The sequence below is a fragment of the Littorina saxatilis genome, linkage group LG15 (genome assembly GCF_037325665.1).
Source record: "Littorina saxatilis isolate snail1 linkage group LG15, US_GU_Lsax_2.0, whole genome shotgun sequence".
Lineage (NCBI taxonomy): Eukaryota > Metazoa > Mollusca > Gastropoda > Littorinimorpha > Littorinidae > Littorina > Littorina saxatilis.
In genome coordinates, this window is record NC_090259.1 from 41,317,231 (window position 1) to 41,338,130 (window position 20,900).

Consider the following 20,900-nt stretch of genomic DNA (forward strand, 5'->3'; position numbering starts at 1 on the left):
TTCTTGATAGCTCAATGGATATTTCAGGGGTGAATATCTTCTCAAGCAAACATTTTCATGCCGTGACTCTGAAATTTGATGAAAACAAGCCAACGCTTGGTCATGTCTGATGATTATCAACCACCAGCAGTTGTGTGAAATGTGGAGGCTTTTGCTCCCCCCCCCCCCCCCCCAAATGAGAAAAATCAACATTACGTTTTTACAAACATGACCCCGCTGTAACCCCAAAATGGACGGGGGTCAACCAAACTTTCACAGCTCTAGCTTTAAAAACGCCTGAGATAACGTCAATGTTAAGTTATTATGAATCGAACATGACCCCCTGTGACCCCAAGACATGACGAGGGTCAATTAAACTTAGGTCAAGTCTGGAGATTATCAAACCCTGGAAGTGTGCAAGGATTCAAAGCTCTAGCTTCAAAAACATTCGAGATAACCTCAACGTTAAGTTTTTTTTTATGATATGAACATTACCTCCGCTGTAATTACTTGGTAAGATCACCAAACCCTAAAAGTGTGCAAAGTTTTAGAGATCTAGCTTGAAAAACATCCGAGATAACCTCAACGGGCGGCCGTCCATACAACCGGACACATATGAAACATGTAGTGATACTCAATAATTACTCAGGTGAGTCAAAAAATCTTCATTTTTTTAAAAACATTTGGTGCTAGTCCTGACAACAAAACCAAATGATTACACGACTCTCCTTCGTCATTTTCCATTAAAGTGGACCCCCCCCCCCCCCCTTTTTTTGTTTTTTTTGTTTTAGACCACTACTCCTATCCGAAAAAAGAAGACGTAATCCCTCCCCTTTAAGACTACCCCCCCCCCCCCCCCCTCCCCATTCGATTAGAGACTCTCTCCCTTCTTTCCACTTCCCCCGACCATCCTACCCAATAGAATACAGCAGAAATTAATATGTAAAGCGAATTGAGCATATATATGATTATGCGCTATAGCAAATGTCCATTATTATTATTATTAATACTCCCTCCCTTTTAACCCCCCCTCCCCCCTCCCCTGATTAGCCCATTCAAGACCCAGTTTTCTAAGATTTTCTATTCATAAACTCTGAAAGTTTACCCCCATTTTAAGATTCCTATTTTAAAGATATAATTTTCTCTATTTTTCAGGTCTTAAAAGGAGGATTACATCGTGTATTACCCCCCCCCCCCCCCCCCTTCAAATACATTTAAAAAATGCTGTAACAGCTTCACAAAATAATGTTGAAGAGAACATTCACATCTGACTTATTTTTGTTACAAAATGGATCCTAATGTCAGGTGTATCAATCCATTCAGTAATCGAATACCCCAGGCTGTAACCAAATCAAACAATTACATCATAGTGTGAAGAGGTCAAGACTTATATGCTTGATAGTTCAGGGGTCATTTTCAGTTGTGACTGGGACTCTAATATTTGATCAAATGTTGGTCATGACTGCTAATTACCAACACCTACAATTGTGTGAATTGTGGAGGCTTTTGCTCCCCCAAAAAACTGAGAAAACCTCAATGTAAAGCTTTTACGAACATGATCCCGCTATGACCCCAAAATGTTACGGGTGTCAAGCAGACGAAGATCAAGTCAGTAGATTATGAAACCCTTAAAGTGTTCTAAGTTTCAAAGCTCTAGCTTCAAAAACACCTGAGATATTGTCCATGTTAAGTTATTATGAATCGAACATGACCCCCTGTGACCCCAAAGACGAGGGTCAATCCAAATTACGTCAAATCGGGAGATTATCAAACCTTAGAAGTGTGCATAGTATCAAAACTCTAGCTTTGAAAACATCTGAGATAACCTCAACGTTCAGGAAACGAACATGACCCCGCTGTGGGCCCAAATTTTAAGAGGGTCAACCAAACTGGGTTCACGTTGTGAGATCATCACACCCTAAAAGCGTGCAAAGTTTTAGAGGTCTAGCTTTAAAAACTTCCGAGATAACCTCAACGTTCAGTTTTTTTTGTCTTCGGACGGACGGCCGGCCATACGGACAGACACATATGAATCCTAATACTCACCAATTACTCAGGCAAGTCCAAAATGAGCATGCATGTGATCACTTGTGTGAAGGAAATCAAACAGCTAACAACTGAGTCATGCATGCCGAGTTAGCATTTGTTCCCTCCACGATACACGGAAGCCAACCAGATACACGTGGAAAGTGTATTGCACGGAGTTAACACAGCTCACAAACCAGAGAACTTATTCTGAACAGTTGACTTCGTGAATCGGAGCTAGTTTAGCAGCACAATTGACGACTGTCCATCGAGGAGAAAGATCTCGATGTTAATCGCGCGGGAGGAGAAAATGCCCGGAGAGAATGCAGGAATAGGTTCCAGCCCTTACTTGTGTTTTCGTCAAAGCACTTTAACGGGTAACTTTAATAGGCATTCGAATATTGATATTTTGTGTATCGCGTAAGCTGAACCGATTAACATTGCAGAAACTAGTTCGTAGAGGACAGATTGTAAAAACAAGATGTTCGCTCTTCATGTTTGTGCAGTGCGTCCAGTAACCTGTCCATAAGAAGAGGATTGCGGCCAGATACTGGGGAAGAAGAATAATCTGAGAAGCCGCCGAATATCTTATTTCTATGGATTTCTATTTAGCTGAAGTTCGACGGGACTTTCACGAAGCTAGCAGTGAGGTTACAGTCCGGATAGTTGGAACCGAGAGGTTAGGTCGAGATCGCCAGTGGAGAATTAAGTACACCGCTACTTTTTTTTCAAGTGAAGGACATATCGGCAGTTTTTGTGTGTGCTCTAGCTGAGCTAAGCCATGTTCAAGAGAACCTATTTAATTAAGATATAATTAGTGTTTAGCATCTAGATCAGATGGTTGCCGCAGTCTGGTCAGAATCATAACTGTGAACAGTGACTGTATTTTTTCTACTTACACACTTGCCGTGTGTTGGTATTATACTGTAGATATCGTGTGCCTGTGATTTCACGGACTGTGTATGTGTTTTTTTCTGTCTACCTCACGGGTAGCGATTTTGATACACTCAGGGTAATATTATGGTTAGTTTGTGCACGGGATTTTCAAACCTGTCTTCAAACCTGTGAGTACCCTGTTTTGAATATATAACCCTGATATATTTCTTTTCATGAGTGTGTGTATATGTGTGTATGTATAACTGTATCCTTGAATTTACCCAATACAGTGGAGGGAACTTATAATTGGAGTTGTTTGTTCCTCAATGATAGCATAGTAGCGCATTTAAATTCATTCACAACTTGTCAAGCTTGTTAGCTTAAAAGTACATCAACAATGTGCTAAAAGCCTGTTTTAATGTGTCGTGCCACCTCTCCTCTTAAAACGGTCTGGGTTTTGTTTAAATTCAAAAAGTAATAAAGCAGTCAAAACGGTTTGATAGCGAACCCCTGGAACGTCTAGATAGGTATAGAATTGCCTGCGTGTTGAAAAAAACACAGCATCACAATCATTAATTTAGCTCAGATTAGTTCCATAACCCACGTTGTCACTAACAACTGCAAGAGCTGCGTAATTAATGGTGCGTTAGGTGAATGTGCGAGTGTGTGCGTGTGTCCCAGAGTTTCATCGTAATGTTAAATATACCGTTATAAGCGCCTCGTGTCGAGTGAACGCCCATCCCATTCCTTTAGGCAAATACTGTGCATATTTTAAAGTACCTCGCAAACGTTCCCCCCCTCCCGTCACTCAATTCTATACTTTGAATCCTAAGATTCCCGGAAAGTATTTGTCAATACCTATCAGTCCCTGTTGGACGAAATGCCCGTATTTGATCCCAATGAACAGTGAAAATAAGATGCCCCACCAAAGAAGTTTTATACAGCTGAGTTAAAACTCTCAGCATTTGAGTATCTGAATTACAATGCTGAACAAATATAAAGAGTTGGAAGATTCTTTTATATTAAAGAGGACAGAGAGGTCGACTGTGAGGTAGGTGATTTTTTTTTTTTTTTTTTTGGGGGGGGGGGGGGAGTGGGCGTTTATAAGATACTTTACGGTAAACGCGTAATGATGTGCAAAGGGAAAGGGTTGAAGGATTAGGTTCGTATTAAATCCTCATCCGTTTGTAAAAACATCTCTCTCTATCTCTCTCTCTCTCTCTCTCTCTCTCTCTCTCTCTCTCTCTCTCTCTCTCTCTCTCTCTCTCTCTCTCTCTCTCTCTCTCTCTCTCTCTCTCTCTCTCTCTATTTCTCTCTCTCTGTCTCTGTCTCTCTCTCTCTCTCTCTCAGTCAACCCGATCGACCGCCCCCCCCCCCCACACCCCTGTAAATTAAACAGACAGTAATTGCGACATAACCGTGTGGGGGTGACACTGACTGCAGCGTTTCACTGTGTCGCTGTTATGCTTGTTTGCAGTACAGATGGTGTCACCAGCACATTCGGTTCCACGGACAACCTGGCATGTTCCTCCTGCCTTTAGCTCTGCAACGTCAAATCATAAATATTAATGAAAATAATTATAAACGTATCTAATAATTATATATATAAGAATGGATATAAGTGTGTATGTACATATATAACAAAGAATTTCAAGTGGCAGCCCAAATTTTCGACCTGTTGCCAGGCCTTTCTTTTATGAATCAAACATGACCCCATGTGACCCTACAACTTGACGAGGGTCAATAAAACTTAGGTCAAGTTGGGATATTATCAAACCCTAAAAGTGTGCAAGGATTCAAAGCTCTAGCTTCAAAAACATCCGAGATAACCTCAATGTTAAAGGCATATGTACTCGATGACTATACACGCTAATTGCTTTACCAACAGCTGGAGACATGCTAAATTAAGTTCCCTGCAAAATATTGTGGTCTAGGACCCCTTCAATGTTGAGATATGTTAATTTTCATTTTGATCTGGATCGTCCTATTTATAGATTTGGCAACACATGTAACGTTGATGCAAGGGAGCTAACACCGCGGCTTTGTTGACATCCTCACTTTTTCAGAGGCTAGAACAAGCTGTAATGCATGTATTATGGTCCGCGCGTGGTGACATATCGTCATTATATGGTCTTATGGTGCGTTTGACATCGATTATGGGCAAACTACACTTTGTAAACACGGGAGCGCGTACATATGCCTTTAAGTTTTTAAGAAACGAACATGACCCCGCCCGCTTCGACCCCAACATTTGACGAGGGTCAACCAAACTGGGGTCACTTCGTGAGATTATCAAACCCTAAACGTGTGCAAAGTGTCAAAGGTCTAGCTTGAAAACATCCGAGATAACCTCAACGTTAAGTTTTTTGTCCACAACGGAGACATACGAATCCCAATACTCAGGTGAGTCAAAAATCAACAGGAGGCAAGTACAATCCTGTCAAGGAAGGCACGAGCAGATCATTTTTCAGAGAGTAAGGGGGCACTTACTAAGATTTGTTACACTTACCTTCTGTGATCACCCACAGGACGTTAACGTCAAAACAAATAGAAATGTAAAACACCTTAAAGTATACTATTTTAGTAAAAAGGGTGTGCGGAAGAGAGCAGTTTGTGTGTAGACTTTGCTCCGTTAGTTGCGATATTTGACCTACACGCCTTGATATGTCACAATCAGAAAAATCGCATACAGCGTTCTTTTGTCAGCACTAATACGAACACCTTCATTGTCCATTATAATTGTTTCAGTTCTTCAACGACTGTAAGTGGGCAAATCCGTTAAATTCTGTCTTGTAAGGGAGCTGAAAAGAGCCGTACTAACTGAGGTGGCTCAGATTGTCGAGGGAGGGTCCACGGTGTGAGTCATGTCGGGAGATCATCAAACCCTAGATGTGTCAAGTTCCACCATTTGGTCTCTTTTTGTTTGTAGTTATTTGTTGTTTTTAATATGAAGAACCAAATTCGTACAGCCTTAAACTTTATTATATAATATTGATGACAAGTGACATGCATTATTGTTGTGTTAAATCTTCACCATTTTTAGTTTTTGCACTGTGTTTATTATGCCCTTCTCAAAGCGATCGTGAACTTTTACCAAGCGTAAGTTTACCATCCGAATACCTTTCGTGTTCGGTCACAGCGTTTTGTTTCCTTTAGTTCATAATTCTTTGTTTTTCTTCGCAAGCAAATCAGCCGCTTACTCGATGTGTTACTGTTGTTTGTGTGTGTGTTTGGCTACACAATCCGTTGTCTAGGTATGTAAACGACTGAAATACGGAATAAGGAATATTGTCATCATTTTCACGAGTTTTCATTCACAAACACCTGGGAAATAAATCTCATGTTCCCCATGCAATAAATCCCCGGTTACCATAGTTGCAGGAAGCAGGTTATACATGGATAATCAAAAGCAAACCCAATAGAAATGCTCGGGGATTCTTCGGCTCTTTTCATTGGTGTTTTCCAAGACCTAAACAGACGACACGGCACTGCTTTGCAAAGTTCCAAAAACGAACTGGCAAAAGTAAACAAAAAACAAAACTACTTCATGAGAGGTCATACATTCATCACAAACAAATGAAACCTACCGATATGTTTTGTCTTCTTACAAAGTCATGGAGTGCGTGTATCTGAGTCATTCTCCAAAACTGGTTAACAAAAGTGGGAATAAGGCCCAAAAATAAAACTTGACTAATTTGAGTTGAATTATTGATTCAAAGGTTCTTTGTTATCAGAATGTCAGTTTGCAAGAAACAAAAAAGCAAGAAATACGTTTCCTTACAAAATACAGGTATCTGATAGGGGGGTATACCCCTCTCATTTTGTGCGCATCATCGTGACACAAATTTGTTAATAATGCAGCCATATTGAATGATTATATGTTGTACTAATTATAGCTTGACAAGAATGTATAAGTAGTTGTTGAAAAAGAAAGAAATTGTAAAAAAATTTAAAAAATTTAAAAAAAATAATTATTTTTAATATAATTTTTTTTTTTAAATATACACGTACATGCAATATATATGTACACACATTTATATTGGTGACAGAAAAGGTTTGTGGACAGAAAAAAGGGGAATAAGAAAGAGAGAGAGAGAGAGAGAGAGAGAGAGAGAGAGAGAGAGAGAGAGAGAGAGAGAGAGAGTGAGAGAGAGAAAGAGAGATCCTGCGTAAATGGGAAAACGTTGTAACAACCTTGAATTTGACGAGGTGTTGAATACGTATTTGACAATCACACATATAATAAAAAAAAACAATACAAAAATGTATAATTATATCAATTTTATTGTGATCAACAATATTCAGATCATGCAAAAACAAACACCATACTTTGAACAAGAAGGGCAAAGCCCATACGACTCACATACTTTACACATTTTTCCTACCAATATACATGTGACCTTGACCCAAGGTCAAGGTCATCCAAGGTCATGCAACACAAAGCTGTTAATTCAAGACATAGGAAGTACAATGGTGCTTATTGGCTCTTTCTACCATGAGATATGGTCACTTTTAGTGGTTCACTACCTTATTTTGGTCACATTTCATAAGGGTCAAAGTGACCTTGACCTTGATCATATGTGACCGAATGTGTCTCATGATGAAAGCATAACATGTGCCCCACATAATTTTTAAGTTTGAAACAGTTATCTTCCATAGTTCAGGGTCAAGGTCACTTCAAAATATGTATACAATCCAACTTTGAAGAGCTCCTGTGACCTTGACCTTGAAGCAAGGTAAACCAAACTGGTATCAAAAGATGGGGCTTACTTTGCCCTATATATCATATATAGGTGAGGTATTGAATCTCAAAAACTTCAGAGAAAATGGGAATAATATGAAAAATAGCTGTGTTTTAGGCAACATTTATGGCCCCTGCGACCTTGACCTTGAAGCAAGGTCAAGATGCTATGTATGTTTTTTGGGGCCTTGTCATCATACACCATCTTGCCAAATTTGGTACTGATAGACTGAATAGTGTCCAAGAAATATCCAACGTTAAAGTTTTCCGGACGGACGGACGTCCGGACGTCCGGACGGACGGACGGACGGACGGACGACTCGGGTGAGTACATAGACTCACTTTTGCTTCGCATGTGAGTCAAAAATCCGAAAGAACAACTGACAACATAATGTGCCGGATATACAACAATAAAGCTTAAAGCAAAAGGCAACTAATACTGCAAGTGCTGTCCATATGTGTTTTATCTGCCACTCATGGAAATAAAGTGCACCTCACCAGGCTTTCTGTTCAATACCTGCAATATACATTTTATAGTATCAATCTTTGGATTGTATTATTACTGTCCAAGAATATAAACAAATTAACTTGCAATTCTATATATGTGTTTTATTTGTATGTTATGCATGACCGCTTTACACTTCTCTTGCTATCATGATTGAAGGACATTCCTAATTGAGGGGCTCCCACACAGATGGTGCTTGGGATTGAGGTGGATTGATAGGGGGTTTTGAATTTAATAAACACCTTTGATTTAAAGGCAATAGCGACTAGTGCAAATGTGAAACAAACATGATACGTTTCTCAAGTTAGAACTTCGATTGTCACATGAAGCATCAGCTTTTCACATAACACTGCCTACTTGAAGAAAAAACACACACGCTGCTTTCATATTATATAAACAGTCCTCAACGTGAAAACAGCAATATGTCACTTCTAAAATGCAAAGCAAAACTGAAAACGTGTTGTGCATACAGGAGACAACCGTTCTAGGTTAACTGCCCCCTGGACAATTGCCCCCCGACAACTGCCCCCCTAGGACAATAACCCCTCGTGATAAATGCCCCTTGACCAATTGCCCCCCCCCCCCCCCCCCCCGTTATTTGTTGGTGTTAATTGAGATATTAGGTGCTTTATTGCTGTTTCAAGGTAAATAAAGGTAGTTCACTTGTATGATTAACTTTTCATCGCTTTGACGCTTCCTGGTTTCGACATATATAGACATACACAGATTCAAACAAATACACACACGCACGCACGCACACATACGGACGCACACACAGAAAAACACAAACACAGAAACACACACACGTACACTTAAGCACACACACACTTACACACACACACACACACTCAAACACACACACACACACACACACACACACACACACACACACACACACACACACACAGGTTTGGGTTTGTGCGTCACTGAATAAGCAGACTATAATGCAGGTCTCTCCAAACGGTGCCTGAACCGCGTCCTGTACGCTTATATACGCACGCACGTACACAGATACACATTTCGAAAACACACGCATGCACGCGTTAACCGATTTCTCACACGCACGTGCAAACAGACACATATATAGACACACAGGGACAAAAAGACACACAAACACGCACGCACGTACTCACACGCGCACGCACTTACACACACTCACACACACAGAAAAACACACACAGAAAAACACACACAGAAACAAACACAGACGCACACACATACACTCACACGCACGCACACACATACACACACACGCACACAAACACACACATATACGATTCTGGGGAGGGAGGGAGGGGGAGGGTGTATGCGGGGGGCAGTTGTCCGGGGGGGGGGGGGAGGGTTAGCAACTGTCAGGTTTGGGGCATTTGTCTGGGGGGCAATTGTCATAGGGGCAATTGTTCAGAGGGCAGATGTACAAGGGCGAATTGTCCGGGGGATAATTACCCTTCTACCGGAGACATCATTCACAACACGTCTCTTGTTGTCACTGGTGCGCACAAAACTTGATCACTGGATAAAGCATCAGATTCATAATATTCGCTTTTGAGAATGCAATACAATGTCATAAGTGAGCAATCTAGGTGAGCATACACCTTTGTTTTAAGAAAAGGTTTTATTTTAAATCGCAAGATTCCGAAGATGCCGTTACGCTCACTTCATGAGATTACAGGACTGACAAGCGAAACCCGGTGGGGCTGAAGAACTTCATGGAATTCACACTTGCATGATTTTAATTTGATTTTTTTTTTTACAAACATGCTTAATGAATGAGCGACAAAATAATACCAACCTTGTCATGTGAGATTCCCAGGAGTTCAAGCAATCGGGGTCTGCATCTCGCCGGTAGCAGAGGGCGTTACGAACGCAGCCGTCCAAAATGTCAACTACACCTTCTTTTTTCATGAATTACGTCATTATTCACGACAAATTGTGAAAAAAACGTCATGCATCTGTATGGCGGGGTGATTAACAAAGGTGCAAACATGAAAATGAATGCTTTCATTCAGTTGAATTGATGCTAGCTTATTATGAAAACAGCCGTTACGAAGCCATCACGTGTGACACAAAACACTCTCTGAGACATCAAATTCGTCCAAAGTGTGTCCTCGGTTGAATGAATGCATTTTCTGCATCTTCAAGCTGCACTTGTTGACTTGATCGTAAAAAAAATAGTGATTATAAAGAAATTCATTTGGTTACAGAGGTCGGAAAAATCTAAGTGAGCGTGACAACATTCGATCCGTAAGGAAGGCTGTTTTCAACTTCATTTTTTGGGGTCTCAAACACAAAGAAAATAACAACAATTGCACAGGAATGAACCTTTATCGTTTCACAAAATGACTTTCCAACAAATCATGCATGATGAATTTATCGTGTCAATGGACCGTAGCTTCTATATATATATATACGACTAGTGTCTGTCTGTCTGTCTGTCTGTCTGTCTGTCTGTCTGTCCGTCTTTCTGTCTGTCTGTCTGTCTGTCTGTCGGTCTGTCTGTTCGCGATGCACGGCCAAAGTTCTCGGTGGATCTTTTTCAAATTTGGACACCGTATTCAGCTACACCCCGGACACAACCTCATCGATGAGATATTTCAACACGTGCTCTCAGCGCGCAGCGCTGTGCGCGCTGAACCGATTTTGTTGTTGTTGTTGTCGGGATCCACTACCAGTAACTCTTCCTTATCTTCTCCAGTGTTTTCAGCCGCGATTATCTCCCTTCCTCCGTGTGGCGTCAATCCATATTCCCGTTACTAGGTTACTATTTTTAGAAGGTCACTGCACGTTACTATTTTTAGAAGGTCTCCAGTGTTTTGCGCAAAGCCGGGTCCCAGGCGCAGCCTGGTATTCAGCTCTACTTCTTCCAAGCGAAGCCGGTACCCGGCGAAGCGGGTAATCATCTAGTCCAATATATGTACCGAGCCTGTTCCCATTTTTCTGACGCCATTTTTGTTGATTTACTGGCATTATTACACTATATTAAATATCAAAATACAAATATGTTCATTCATTTTGCTGTGGGTGCTTCTTCAAACATATCTTTATCCACATAAACAGGGGGAAAGGTCTGACCATATTTGCTTCTGTAAAAATTTTGTTTTAAGTGACCGACCTAAGAATTCACCAGCTTTGGAGAATGACTCATCTGTGTTTCGATACACAGACGTTCGGAGAAACACGAACGTCAAGTAAAAGTCAAACCAATTGACGCCTGACACACACATTTTGACCCGAATGACAGGTCTAATGAAAAACAAAGAGGCAATAAGTCGGAAACAAGATCGCGATTCTTTCATTCGCTGCACGACGCAAATCTTCTGTGACCTTTGACCCAACGTAGCTTCCACATTCGATCACTAAGCTTAATATTTACAACTAAAACCCGAGAGGGTGGAATACTGAGAGGAACCAACAGAACTGTGCATCCTCAAACCTGACATATTTATCCAAACATTATATGAACTCAAAACACAAAAAGTTACTTTCACACGCCTATCAAAACAGCCTATGCGATCGTAACTTTGTCTGTCTGTGCGTGTGTGCGTGTGTATGTCTGTGGTAGAAACTTTAACATTTGAAGACGTCACATTATTGCGTAAGAGGGTTAGACGTCACGCGAAGGAATTACTGAAAGTCTCGGTCATTGTTATTTTGAGCGGGCCGAGACTAGTTGGCAGTCGTGTCCCTGTAAGTAGGCTACATGCAGACAGACAGATCTAGATCTAGTGTCTCGCTTTCTTGCACAGTGTCACCTATGCTTACTGTGTGTGTGTGTGTGTGTGTGTATGTGTGACGGAGTGATTGAGTTTGTGTTACTGTTTGTCGATTTCTTACGTGAGCCTTGAAGGCTTTGCCTCTTTTTTACCATGTATTATCAAAACGAAACACGTGTTTCAAAGCATGGCTCGCTGTGTTGATTTGGTACTTATTTTCTCACTACCAAAAAGATGACAAAATCGATGTTTGGTGGTTTGTTGTCAGACCAGCTTTTTTGTCGGTCCTCGGGGGGCATATCGACTTTAGTTTCATATTTATTGACCGCGGCCTTCGGCCTTGGTCAATAAATATGAAAAAAAAGACGATATGCACCCCCTCGGACGAGAAAAAAGCTGGTCTGTCAACAACCCATCAAACATCTTATAATGTTTGTTGAAACATGTTTCAGTGTTACATCTTAAAACTTAATCAGTCTAACATTCACCATGTAAACTTTCTGTGATATTCATGAAAAAAGATAATCTGAAACTGTTCGTCTATGGTATCAAAGACACGCATAAACCTTAACTCTCCCCAACAAAAAACTGCCCCCCCCCTCCCCCCTCTCTTTCTGTGTGTTCTTTATATGTAAATTTCTATCAACATTTTGCAAGTTAAGCTTGCTTGCAGGCTTACTTTTAGTTGTTTATTTGCTTTTTAAAAATATGTTTTTGGTTTGTTTTTTTGTTCGTTCTTCTTTACGATATCCTTGTAAAATAAAATTCCATCATCATCTCTCTCTTTCTCTCTATCTATCCCCCGGTCTCTCTCTGTCGCTTTAACACCAGCTGTCTCACATTACAAGAAAAGACACATATTAATTCGCACACACATATTAAACCCGGCGGCATGCACTTGCAAACAGAAACATTCATAATGACATGCATATTCATGCACCTGCCTACGGGCATATAAGGCAACTCCTATTCCCCAACTATGATGTAAAACGAGAATCCTCGTATAAGAGAAATGAATTGCCCTTTTTTATCCGAGGTCTCCGTATACGAAAAACATAGAAAGCACAAAGAATTCCCCTGGAGTTTCTTATAAGCGGGTTTCATTGTTTATCGTTTTTCTAACTGTAGAAAACTAAGAAATGATTATGCTTCAAATACAAACTTCGATTGTTTTAGGCTCAAAATAAAATCCTCCAAAAAGACAAAATATACTCACTGCAAACACCAGAATCACATATCGCCCCGGACTGGCATAGCAGTGGATGATTCGAACAATCCGTGTTCACCTTCACCCCTGAACAACAAAACATGAAGAGGTTGCAACAATAGTTCAAAGCTCAGAAGTTTTGTTTCGCCTCTCTCTCTCTCTCTCTCTCTCTCTCTCTCGCTCTCTCTCTCTCTCTCTCTCTCTCTCTCACATACACACACACACACGCACACACACACACACACACACACAAACACACACAAACACATACATACATCCCCCCGCACACACACACACACGTTTATACAAAGAGAAAGAGATTGTGACAAAGTGGTAGAGACCACGGGTACACACACACACACACACACACACACACACACACACACACACACACACACACACACACACGCGCGCGCGCGCAACATGTATGCACACACACAAGTCATGCGCGCTCGAGAAAGTCGCAAGAGAGGGGATGACGTCACGCTGCGCTCGGTCATCTAGAAGGCTGCGCTCCTTTAAGTGCCGGACAAATCGCTATCGTGACTCACTTCTGCCATCGGCAGTCAGACTGCTTAACGCCGCGACTCGACGTCTCAGCGGTTTATGTGGCTTGCCGCTATTCCCATACAAAGCACGCTCGCGCACAAGTGTGTGTGTGTGTGTGTGTGTGTGTGTGTGTATGTGTGTCACGGTTTGGTGACATGGATTGAGAAAGGAACACTCTGTGGGGTGCCTTTCTTAAATTGCGATGCAAAGCGCCTGTGCTTGTGCGACGGGCTGTTATCTGCTGACTGCTTAGCACGGGGAATTCGTTTTTCTCGAATTGTACAGGTATTCTGCGTGGGGGAATGTTTGCTGTCTGGGCAAAATCAACTGGGGCTACGTTGTGGCTGGCGACGATAGCGATTGGTCGGAGGAAATCACGTGATGTTTTCGATGAGGTTAAAAAAAAGACCTTGAAACTGCCCACTTTGGCATTAAGCAGGGAAGGAGTCAGTTGTTTCCTCGTCCTAAGATTTGATGGTTTTCAACACGTGGTGATATATCTTTTTATGTCAACGTGCCTGCCCTGCGTGTCCAGGAAGGATCTTAGGGAGGAGTGACCACCTTTCGCTGCATTACATGTTTCTGACGACGAGGTTGTCAGGTGTTTTCTTGGCTGAGCGTTGGAGAATTTCAACGCAGAAGAAAAGCTCAGCACAAGGGTGTGTGGCGGTAAATTCGTCGACGGGCGAAAGCCATACAAAGGAAGCGGATTCGCCTAAGGAGAGCTACACTCATTAGGTTGTTGAGGTAATAAATCGTTATTATAAACGCTGTTTGACGAGTCAATGTTTGTGGAATGAAATACTCTCGGTTGTTCTTTCCAGGTTAGCGCATAATTTGCTCTTTGTGACGCTAAAAGTATAATCTGTATATGGTTTTTGCAGGTATGGAGAGAAGGAAGTAAAATAGCTGATTTGTTGTTTTAAAAGTTCGTTGTGCAGGCCCACGTGTTCTATGAAATATAGAAGGGTGACATGTTTAAAGGTGGAGTGTGAAGGGTTGCGTGGCATGTTTAGTGCACCAATGCTTTTTGTTGCAGCCTACCTGCCTACTTATCTACCTATCTGCCTACTACTGATGTTTGCGGGTATGCTGTAACCGGATCATCTTTGTTGCGGTAACCTGGTGTTCTGGTGGTTTGCTGTCGCTGTCGTCGTCCTACCAGCTACACTTCTACTATTTCTGGTAGACTACTGGGAGGACCTTCAGCGACTGAGTGAGGCGCCTGATATCTCCACTATTCCCTGCTTCGTTCGACGCCAACCGGCACTACAGTCAACGGAGCAGTTGTGGAAATAGACTATTTACGAGTCGCCCACTCAGTGGCACTAAGTGTACCATGTCATTGCACCCTATATACCACCTAGTCATCTTTCATGTTTATGATTTTATTTGACTGGTGACAACGTGGGGTGTGTGACACCTGCATAACTAGCGCTTTTAGGCGGACCAGTTATTTTTCCTGTCTTTACACGAGATCAGCGTGTTATTATAATTTTCTAAACTTTAACTGGCATTTTTGTCAGTGACCCCTTTTTACGTTTTGATTGTAAAACATCTTTTGGAGTGAAGTCTCGAGGGAGGTGGCGAGATAGTATATAAACAGGCGTCTGAAACTTATACTTTTGTTGATTCTATCTTTTTTGTATGACTGCGAGAGTGGATCGTGGTGTGGTTAGTTAGTTAGTAGTAACTAACCGTTCATAATCACCTTCTCTGATCTATGAAACGTGACAGTGTGTGTGTGTGTGTGTGTGTGTGTGTGTGTGTGTGTGTGTGTGTGTGTGCGTGCGTGCGTGCGTGCGTGTGTGTGTGTGTGTGTGTGTGTGTGCATGCGTGTGCGTGTGTGTGTGTGTGTGTGTGTGTGTGTGTGTGTGTGTGTGTGTGCCCAGACGCAATAATGAGAATGTGTAGGCTATTTATATGTGCGCGAGTGTTACTTGACCGGACACTGCTATTCGTCCCATGGATTGAAAGTGTTGGTAGTCATTTAGTATCTTGTGCAATCATGTCTCTTATTCAAATGAACTTTTATGATATTCTAATTTTAGGTGTACAACACAGTCTACGCTGAGCATTTTAAATCATTGTAAGTTTAATAACGGAAAGGGGAGACGAGAGGAGGTAAACAAGGGAGATAGTGTGTGTGTGTGTGTGTGTGTGTGTGTGTGTGTGTGTGTGTGTGTGTGTGTGTGTGGTGTGTGTGTGTGTGTGTGTGTGTGTGTGTGTGTGTGTGGACGAGCCTGCGTGCTTGTGCGTGTGTAAATATGGGTGTCTGTTTCCATGAGTGATTGCACAGAATGTTATGGATTTTTTAGTGGATTTTAAACTGTTAGTGATTGAGATGTTGTTTATGTTTTAAACCGCATGTCACTGCGAGGCAATTTTCCTTGTGTTTATTTACAGCTATTGTGTTTTCAGCGTAGCAATTGGGTCCGATATTAAGACGAGACAAGTACACTGAGCACAAAAAGTTAAGGATATTTTTTCAGTGGTATAGCCCAGATGTTAAACAGCAGTTTGTTGTTTAGAAATATACGTGCATTTGAAGATCAGTCTTTCTTCTGCTCAAAAGTGCGTTTCTGGAATCTGAGCAATATTTGGGTATGACGTCAGAGGTTCGTGACCACACCTACTCTTAACAATGGCGTTTTTTGACGGCATGATTCACTTTCAACCGTCAAAACGGTAACTTAAACTGAATTATATTTTACATTTTTCACACCAAAAAGTTTATTTGGTGTCGTACCTAACAAGTCATAAAAATGTCGTTCAAATCCGCCGCGCAGTCAGGCTGATCCAGCGTGTAAAGGAAAGCGACCACAATCCTGAAAAACGGCAACAAATCCAGGGTTTTTGTGGTGTTTTTGCTGGGTAGCCGCAGTCGATATGCAATAAATCTAAAACTACAAATATCAGTCTCTCCAAATTTCAAAGAACGATAACAAAGACCCTCATCGGTATATGTTCTAGTACTTGGAGCAAACAGAACCCGAGAATTGTAGGGAAACGGTATGTTATATGTCCGTCTGTCTGTTATGTCCTAATGCTGTGTGTTGTGTATACTTGCCAAACATATCTATTATAAATGTTGATGGATGAATGATGATAAATTGTAGACGGATGCATGTTATTGATTAAAAGCCCCACAATGATGTGCTTGGCACAAAAAAAAGAAAAAAAGAACCCGAGAATAGACGTTGTAAAGGTTTTTCTGTAAAAAAAAGTGTAAACGTTAGTAACGTCCAAGAAACAAATGTGATATGCACTCAACTTTGTATACTTTGCACAGAATGGTGCCATTACATGTGTGCCAAGTTTCAGAAACATTCTTTTACGGGCTCAAAAGTTATGATCGTTTGAAAAGAGGTGAAAAATACTGTCCCTGGTGTCTTTCGCGCAACTTTTTTAAAGGACTTTTTCTATAATTTTGTTTCTCGTTCTCCGATAGCCTTCACGGATGATGCGAACAACTTGCTCAGTAGAAGTTGCAGAAAAGAACTGCTGTGCTGTATAAGAAAGAAGTAAAGAAGACAAAGAATCAAAAAGTCGCGTAAGGCGAAAATACAACATTTAGTCAAGTAGCTGTCGAACTCACAGAATGAAACTGAACGCAATGCCATTTTTCAGCAAAACCGTATACTCGTAGCATCGTCAGTCCACCGCTCATGGCAAAGGCAGTGAAATTGACAAGAAGAGCGGGGTAGTAGTTGCGCTAAGAAGGATAGCACGCTTTTCTGTACCTCTCTTTGTTTTAACTTTCTGAGCGTGTTTTTAATCCAAACATATCATATCTATATGTTTTTGGAATCAGGAACCGACAAGGAATAAGATGAAAGTGTTTTTAAATTGATTTCGACAATTTAATTTTGATAATAATGTTTATATATTTAATTTTCAGAGCTTGTTTTTAATCCAAATATAACATATTTATATGTTTTTGGAATCAGAAAATGATGGAGAATAAGATGAACGTAAATTTGGATCGTTTTATAAATTTTTATTTTTTTTTTACAATTTTTAGATTTTTAATGACCAAAGTGATTAATTATTTTTAAGCCACCAAGCTGAAATGCAATACCGAAGTCCGGGCTTCGTCGAAGATTACTTGACCAAAATTTCAACCAATTTGGTTGAAAAATGAGGGCGTGACAGTGCCGCCTCAACTTTCACGAAAAGCCGGATATGACGTCATCAAAGACATTTATCAAAAAAATGAAAAAAAACGTTCGGGGATTTCATACCCAGGAACTCTCATGTCAAATTTCATAAAGATCGGTCCAGTAGTTTAGTCTGAATCGCTCTACACACACACACACACACACACAGACACACACACGCACATACACCACGACCCTCGTCTCGATTCCCCCCTCTACGTTAAAACATTTAGTCAAAACTTGACTAAATGTAAAAAGACACAAGCATGCAGACATGACGTCATATAATTCCAAAAATATGACGTCAGATGGAGGCAACACTGGGTTTTTCTCATCGTCGTCTTGATAGCGGCGAGACACAATCTGGCATTTGCTGTGACGAATCAGACAGTTGAAATGCTACGAAATAGAGCTGTGGAGATGGACATCACCAAGTTTTTAAGAGTCTGTAAGAGCATTGTCTCGAGGTCATAACGGCCTACTATACAGAGAACTGTTAACTGTCCGTTATGACACAGAGGGAACGCCTTTTTGGTGGTCCCTTAATTCGTAAACCGTGAACATCAAGCTACGGGAACAGTCACACAAACTCAAAATGAATAATTTTTTGGAGGTCGGATCATGCACACATGTATACAAACACACACGTAGTCACAGACAGACAGATGCATAAACTCAACACCGTGCCAAAGACAAATTTCAAAAACAACACACCTTACAGCAGATCTTGTATAAAAGAAAAAGGTTTCAATCGCTGAGCGTTGTGCAATTAACCTTGCTAGTGGAAAGTGTGTGTCGCGACCACTCAGCCACCTTGATATGAGTTTTGCAGACGTTATCGTCTAAAAATAGAACAGCGCAGTGGAGTGAGATTTTACATTTTTATTTCTTCAAAGTCATGAGGCTATGTCTTTTGAGCCCCTGAAAGAATGTTTCAGAAACTTGGCAGACATGTAATGACACAATTTTTTGCAAAGTGTACAAAGTTGGGTGCATGTCGCATTTGTTTCGAGGATGTTACGAACGTTTGCAAATTGTTAACGGAAAACCGTTACAACGTCCATTCTCGGGTTCTGTTTGCTCCAAGTACAAGCGCGAATCCAGATGAGGGTCTTTGTAATCGTTCTGTGATATTTGAAGAGGCTGCTATTTGTAGTTTTAGATTTATTGCATATCAAGTGCAGCTACCCAGCAAAAACACCACAAAAACCCTGTATTTTTTGCTCTTTTTCAGGATTGTGGTCGCTCTCTTTTACATGCTAGATCAGCCTGACTGCGCAACGGATTTGAACGAAATGTGTATGAACTGTTAGGTAAGACACCAAATAAACTTTCGGATGTAAAAAATGTAAATTATCATTTAGTTTAAGTCACTGTTTTGACGGTTGAAAGTGAATCATGCCGTCAAAAAACGTCGTTTTTGAGGGTAGGCGTGGTCACGGGCCTGTGACGTCATACCCAAATATTACTCAGATTCCAGAAGCACATTTTTGAGCAGAAGAAAGATTTATCTTCAAATACACGTGTATTTCTGACCAAAAAAATGCTGTTTAACATCTGGGCTATACCACTGAAAAAATATCCTTAATTATTTGTGCTTAGTGTAGGCTATAATGCCGACGATTCGAAGACGAGTCGCATTATACTTGTTCGAGTCTAAATATCGGACCATATTGCTACGATGAAAACACAATAGCGTTTATATAGCTATTCTGACATTATATTCTGTGTTAAAGCATGTTTTTGTCAGCAACAACTACATGTACCAGAATGGTCCATGTCGTTGATTACAGACGAAGGTTATAGTGCGCATATCCCTTTGCGCATGTATCCACGGAAATCACCGAACATTGAAAAACCCACGAACATATATTACGGAGAAGACTCGAGATAACCGGATGTTTAGCATTACGTCAATATGCTAGGAATCATATGACGTCATGACGTATCATGCTTGCTTGCGTATTTTCTATGTTCGAAAGTCTGACTTCTGTTGGGGATTCGCGCGATGAAGACTGCGGTAAATCTGTTGATGATAAGAGAACAAGGATAGTCTCGGAAGAAACGACTAAATGTTTTAGACCGGTAACTTCATTTCAACATTGCACTATACATTGGACGTTCTATGTGACAGGAGAGTTTGCTGATTTTGTGTCAAACATTGGAAAGATCGTCTGCTAGAATCAGAGATAAGTCGCTTCAGATTGCAGATTCTTGAACTTTGCAAGATTTATTGCCTGTTAAAGAACTGGATTTTACACGTAATGTATATCATATACAACCGCCCTGATATGGCCCTTTGTGGTCGGCTGGGCGTTAAGCAAACACACAATAAAAATGTCATGTACAGTAAGCAACAACAAAAACACACACAAAGCAAATGGCATCGTCTGTCGACTAGTCACAGAAACAAACCTGGCGAGGTATGCGTGTACTTTATACACGAGGAAGAAACCGGAACCATGAATCTTTGTTATTGCCGATATCGTTTGGATATATCGGCAAAAAATTACCAACTTCCGTAGCGTTATGCTTTGATGATCGGAAAAGGGATGTGTGTGTTACACGACACTTGAGATTGCCACAAGTTCTCAAATGCCGTATAGTTGTGTTCCTTTATTCTACGTCGCCCGTCTTCGCAGCAGCAGAAAACAACTCGTCAAATTGAGTTCGAGGATTTATTCAGCATTCAATACATACAACTGCACATCGTAGCAGAACTCAAATAGAAGCTTTTTTACATACAAATCGCGCTGGCATATATAGTAAATACTCAATCTCGAGAATATTCCAGACCGAACATGATACAACTACATTATACGAGCCGTGCATGGACTAAACTAGCGACATTCTCTATGACGTACATCAAAAGCGCCGACGCACTTAATCCGAACGAACGCCACGAACTCACGACTAAAACAGCGTGGTAAACAAATTGTTTTGACAGGACTAGAAAGTTCACCTGCATTCTCGTCCAAGCATAAATATTGTGTTTACAAAATATAATATCGGTACTTTCCCACAAAGTACAAATAAGTCAACTACATGCAACACACAAAACTGAACCAAAGCTCAGCAACGGTAGCGTTTCCTAACATTACCCCCAACACCAGAAGAAATTTACCTAATTTCTTTCAATCATTGA

General features: G+C 40.9%; 1 protein-coding gene across 3 annotated transcripts in view; it reads right to left on the bottom strand.

Moving 5' to 3' along the window:
* LOC138949331 (uncharacterized) overlaps window positions 1-20,900 on the bottom strand; it is a 617,348-nt gene that overhangs the window by 195,345 nt on the left and 401,103 nt on the right. For all 3 annotated transcript variants that reach the window (XM_070321116.1, XM_070321117.1, XM_070321115.1), the window contains 2 exons: window positions 13,056-13,133; window positions 4,319-4,423 (listed from right to left, as the gene is read on the bottom strand). In XM_070321116.1, the coding sequence (XP_070177217.1) occupies window positions 4,319-4,423; window positions 13,056-13,133 (183 nt within the window). The remainder of the gene's footprint in view (window positions 1-4,318; window positions 4,424-13,055; window positions 13,134-20,900) is intronic.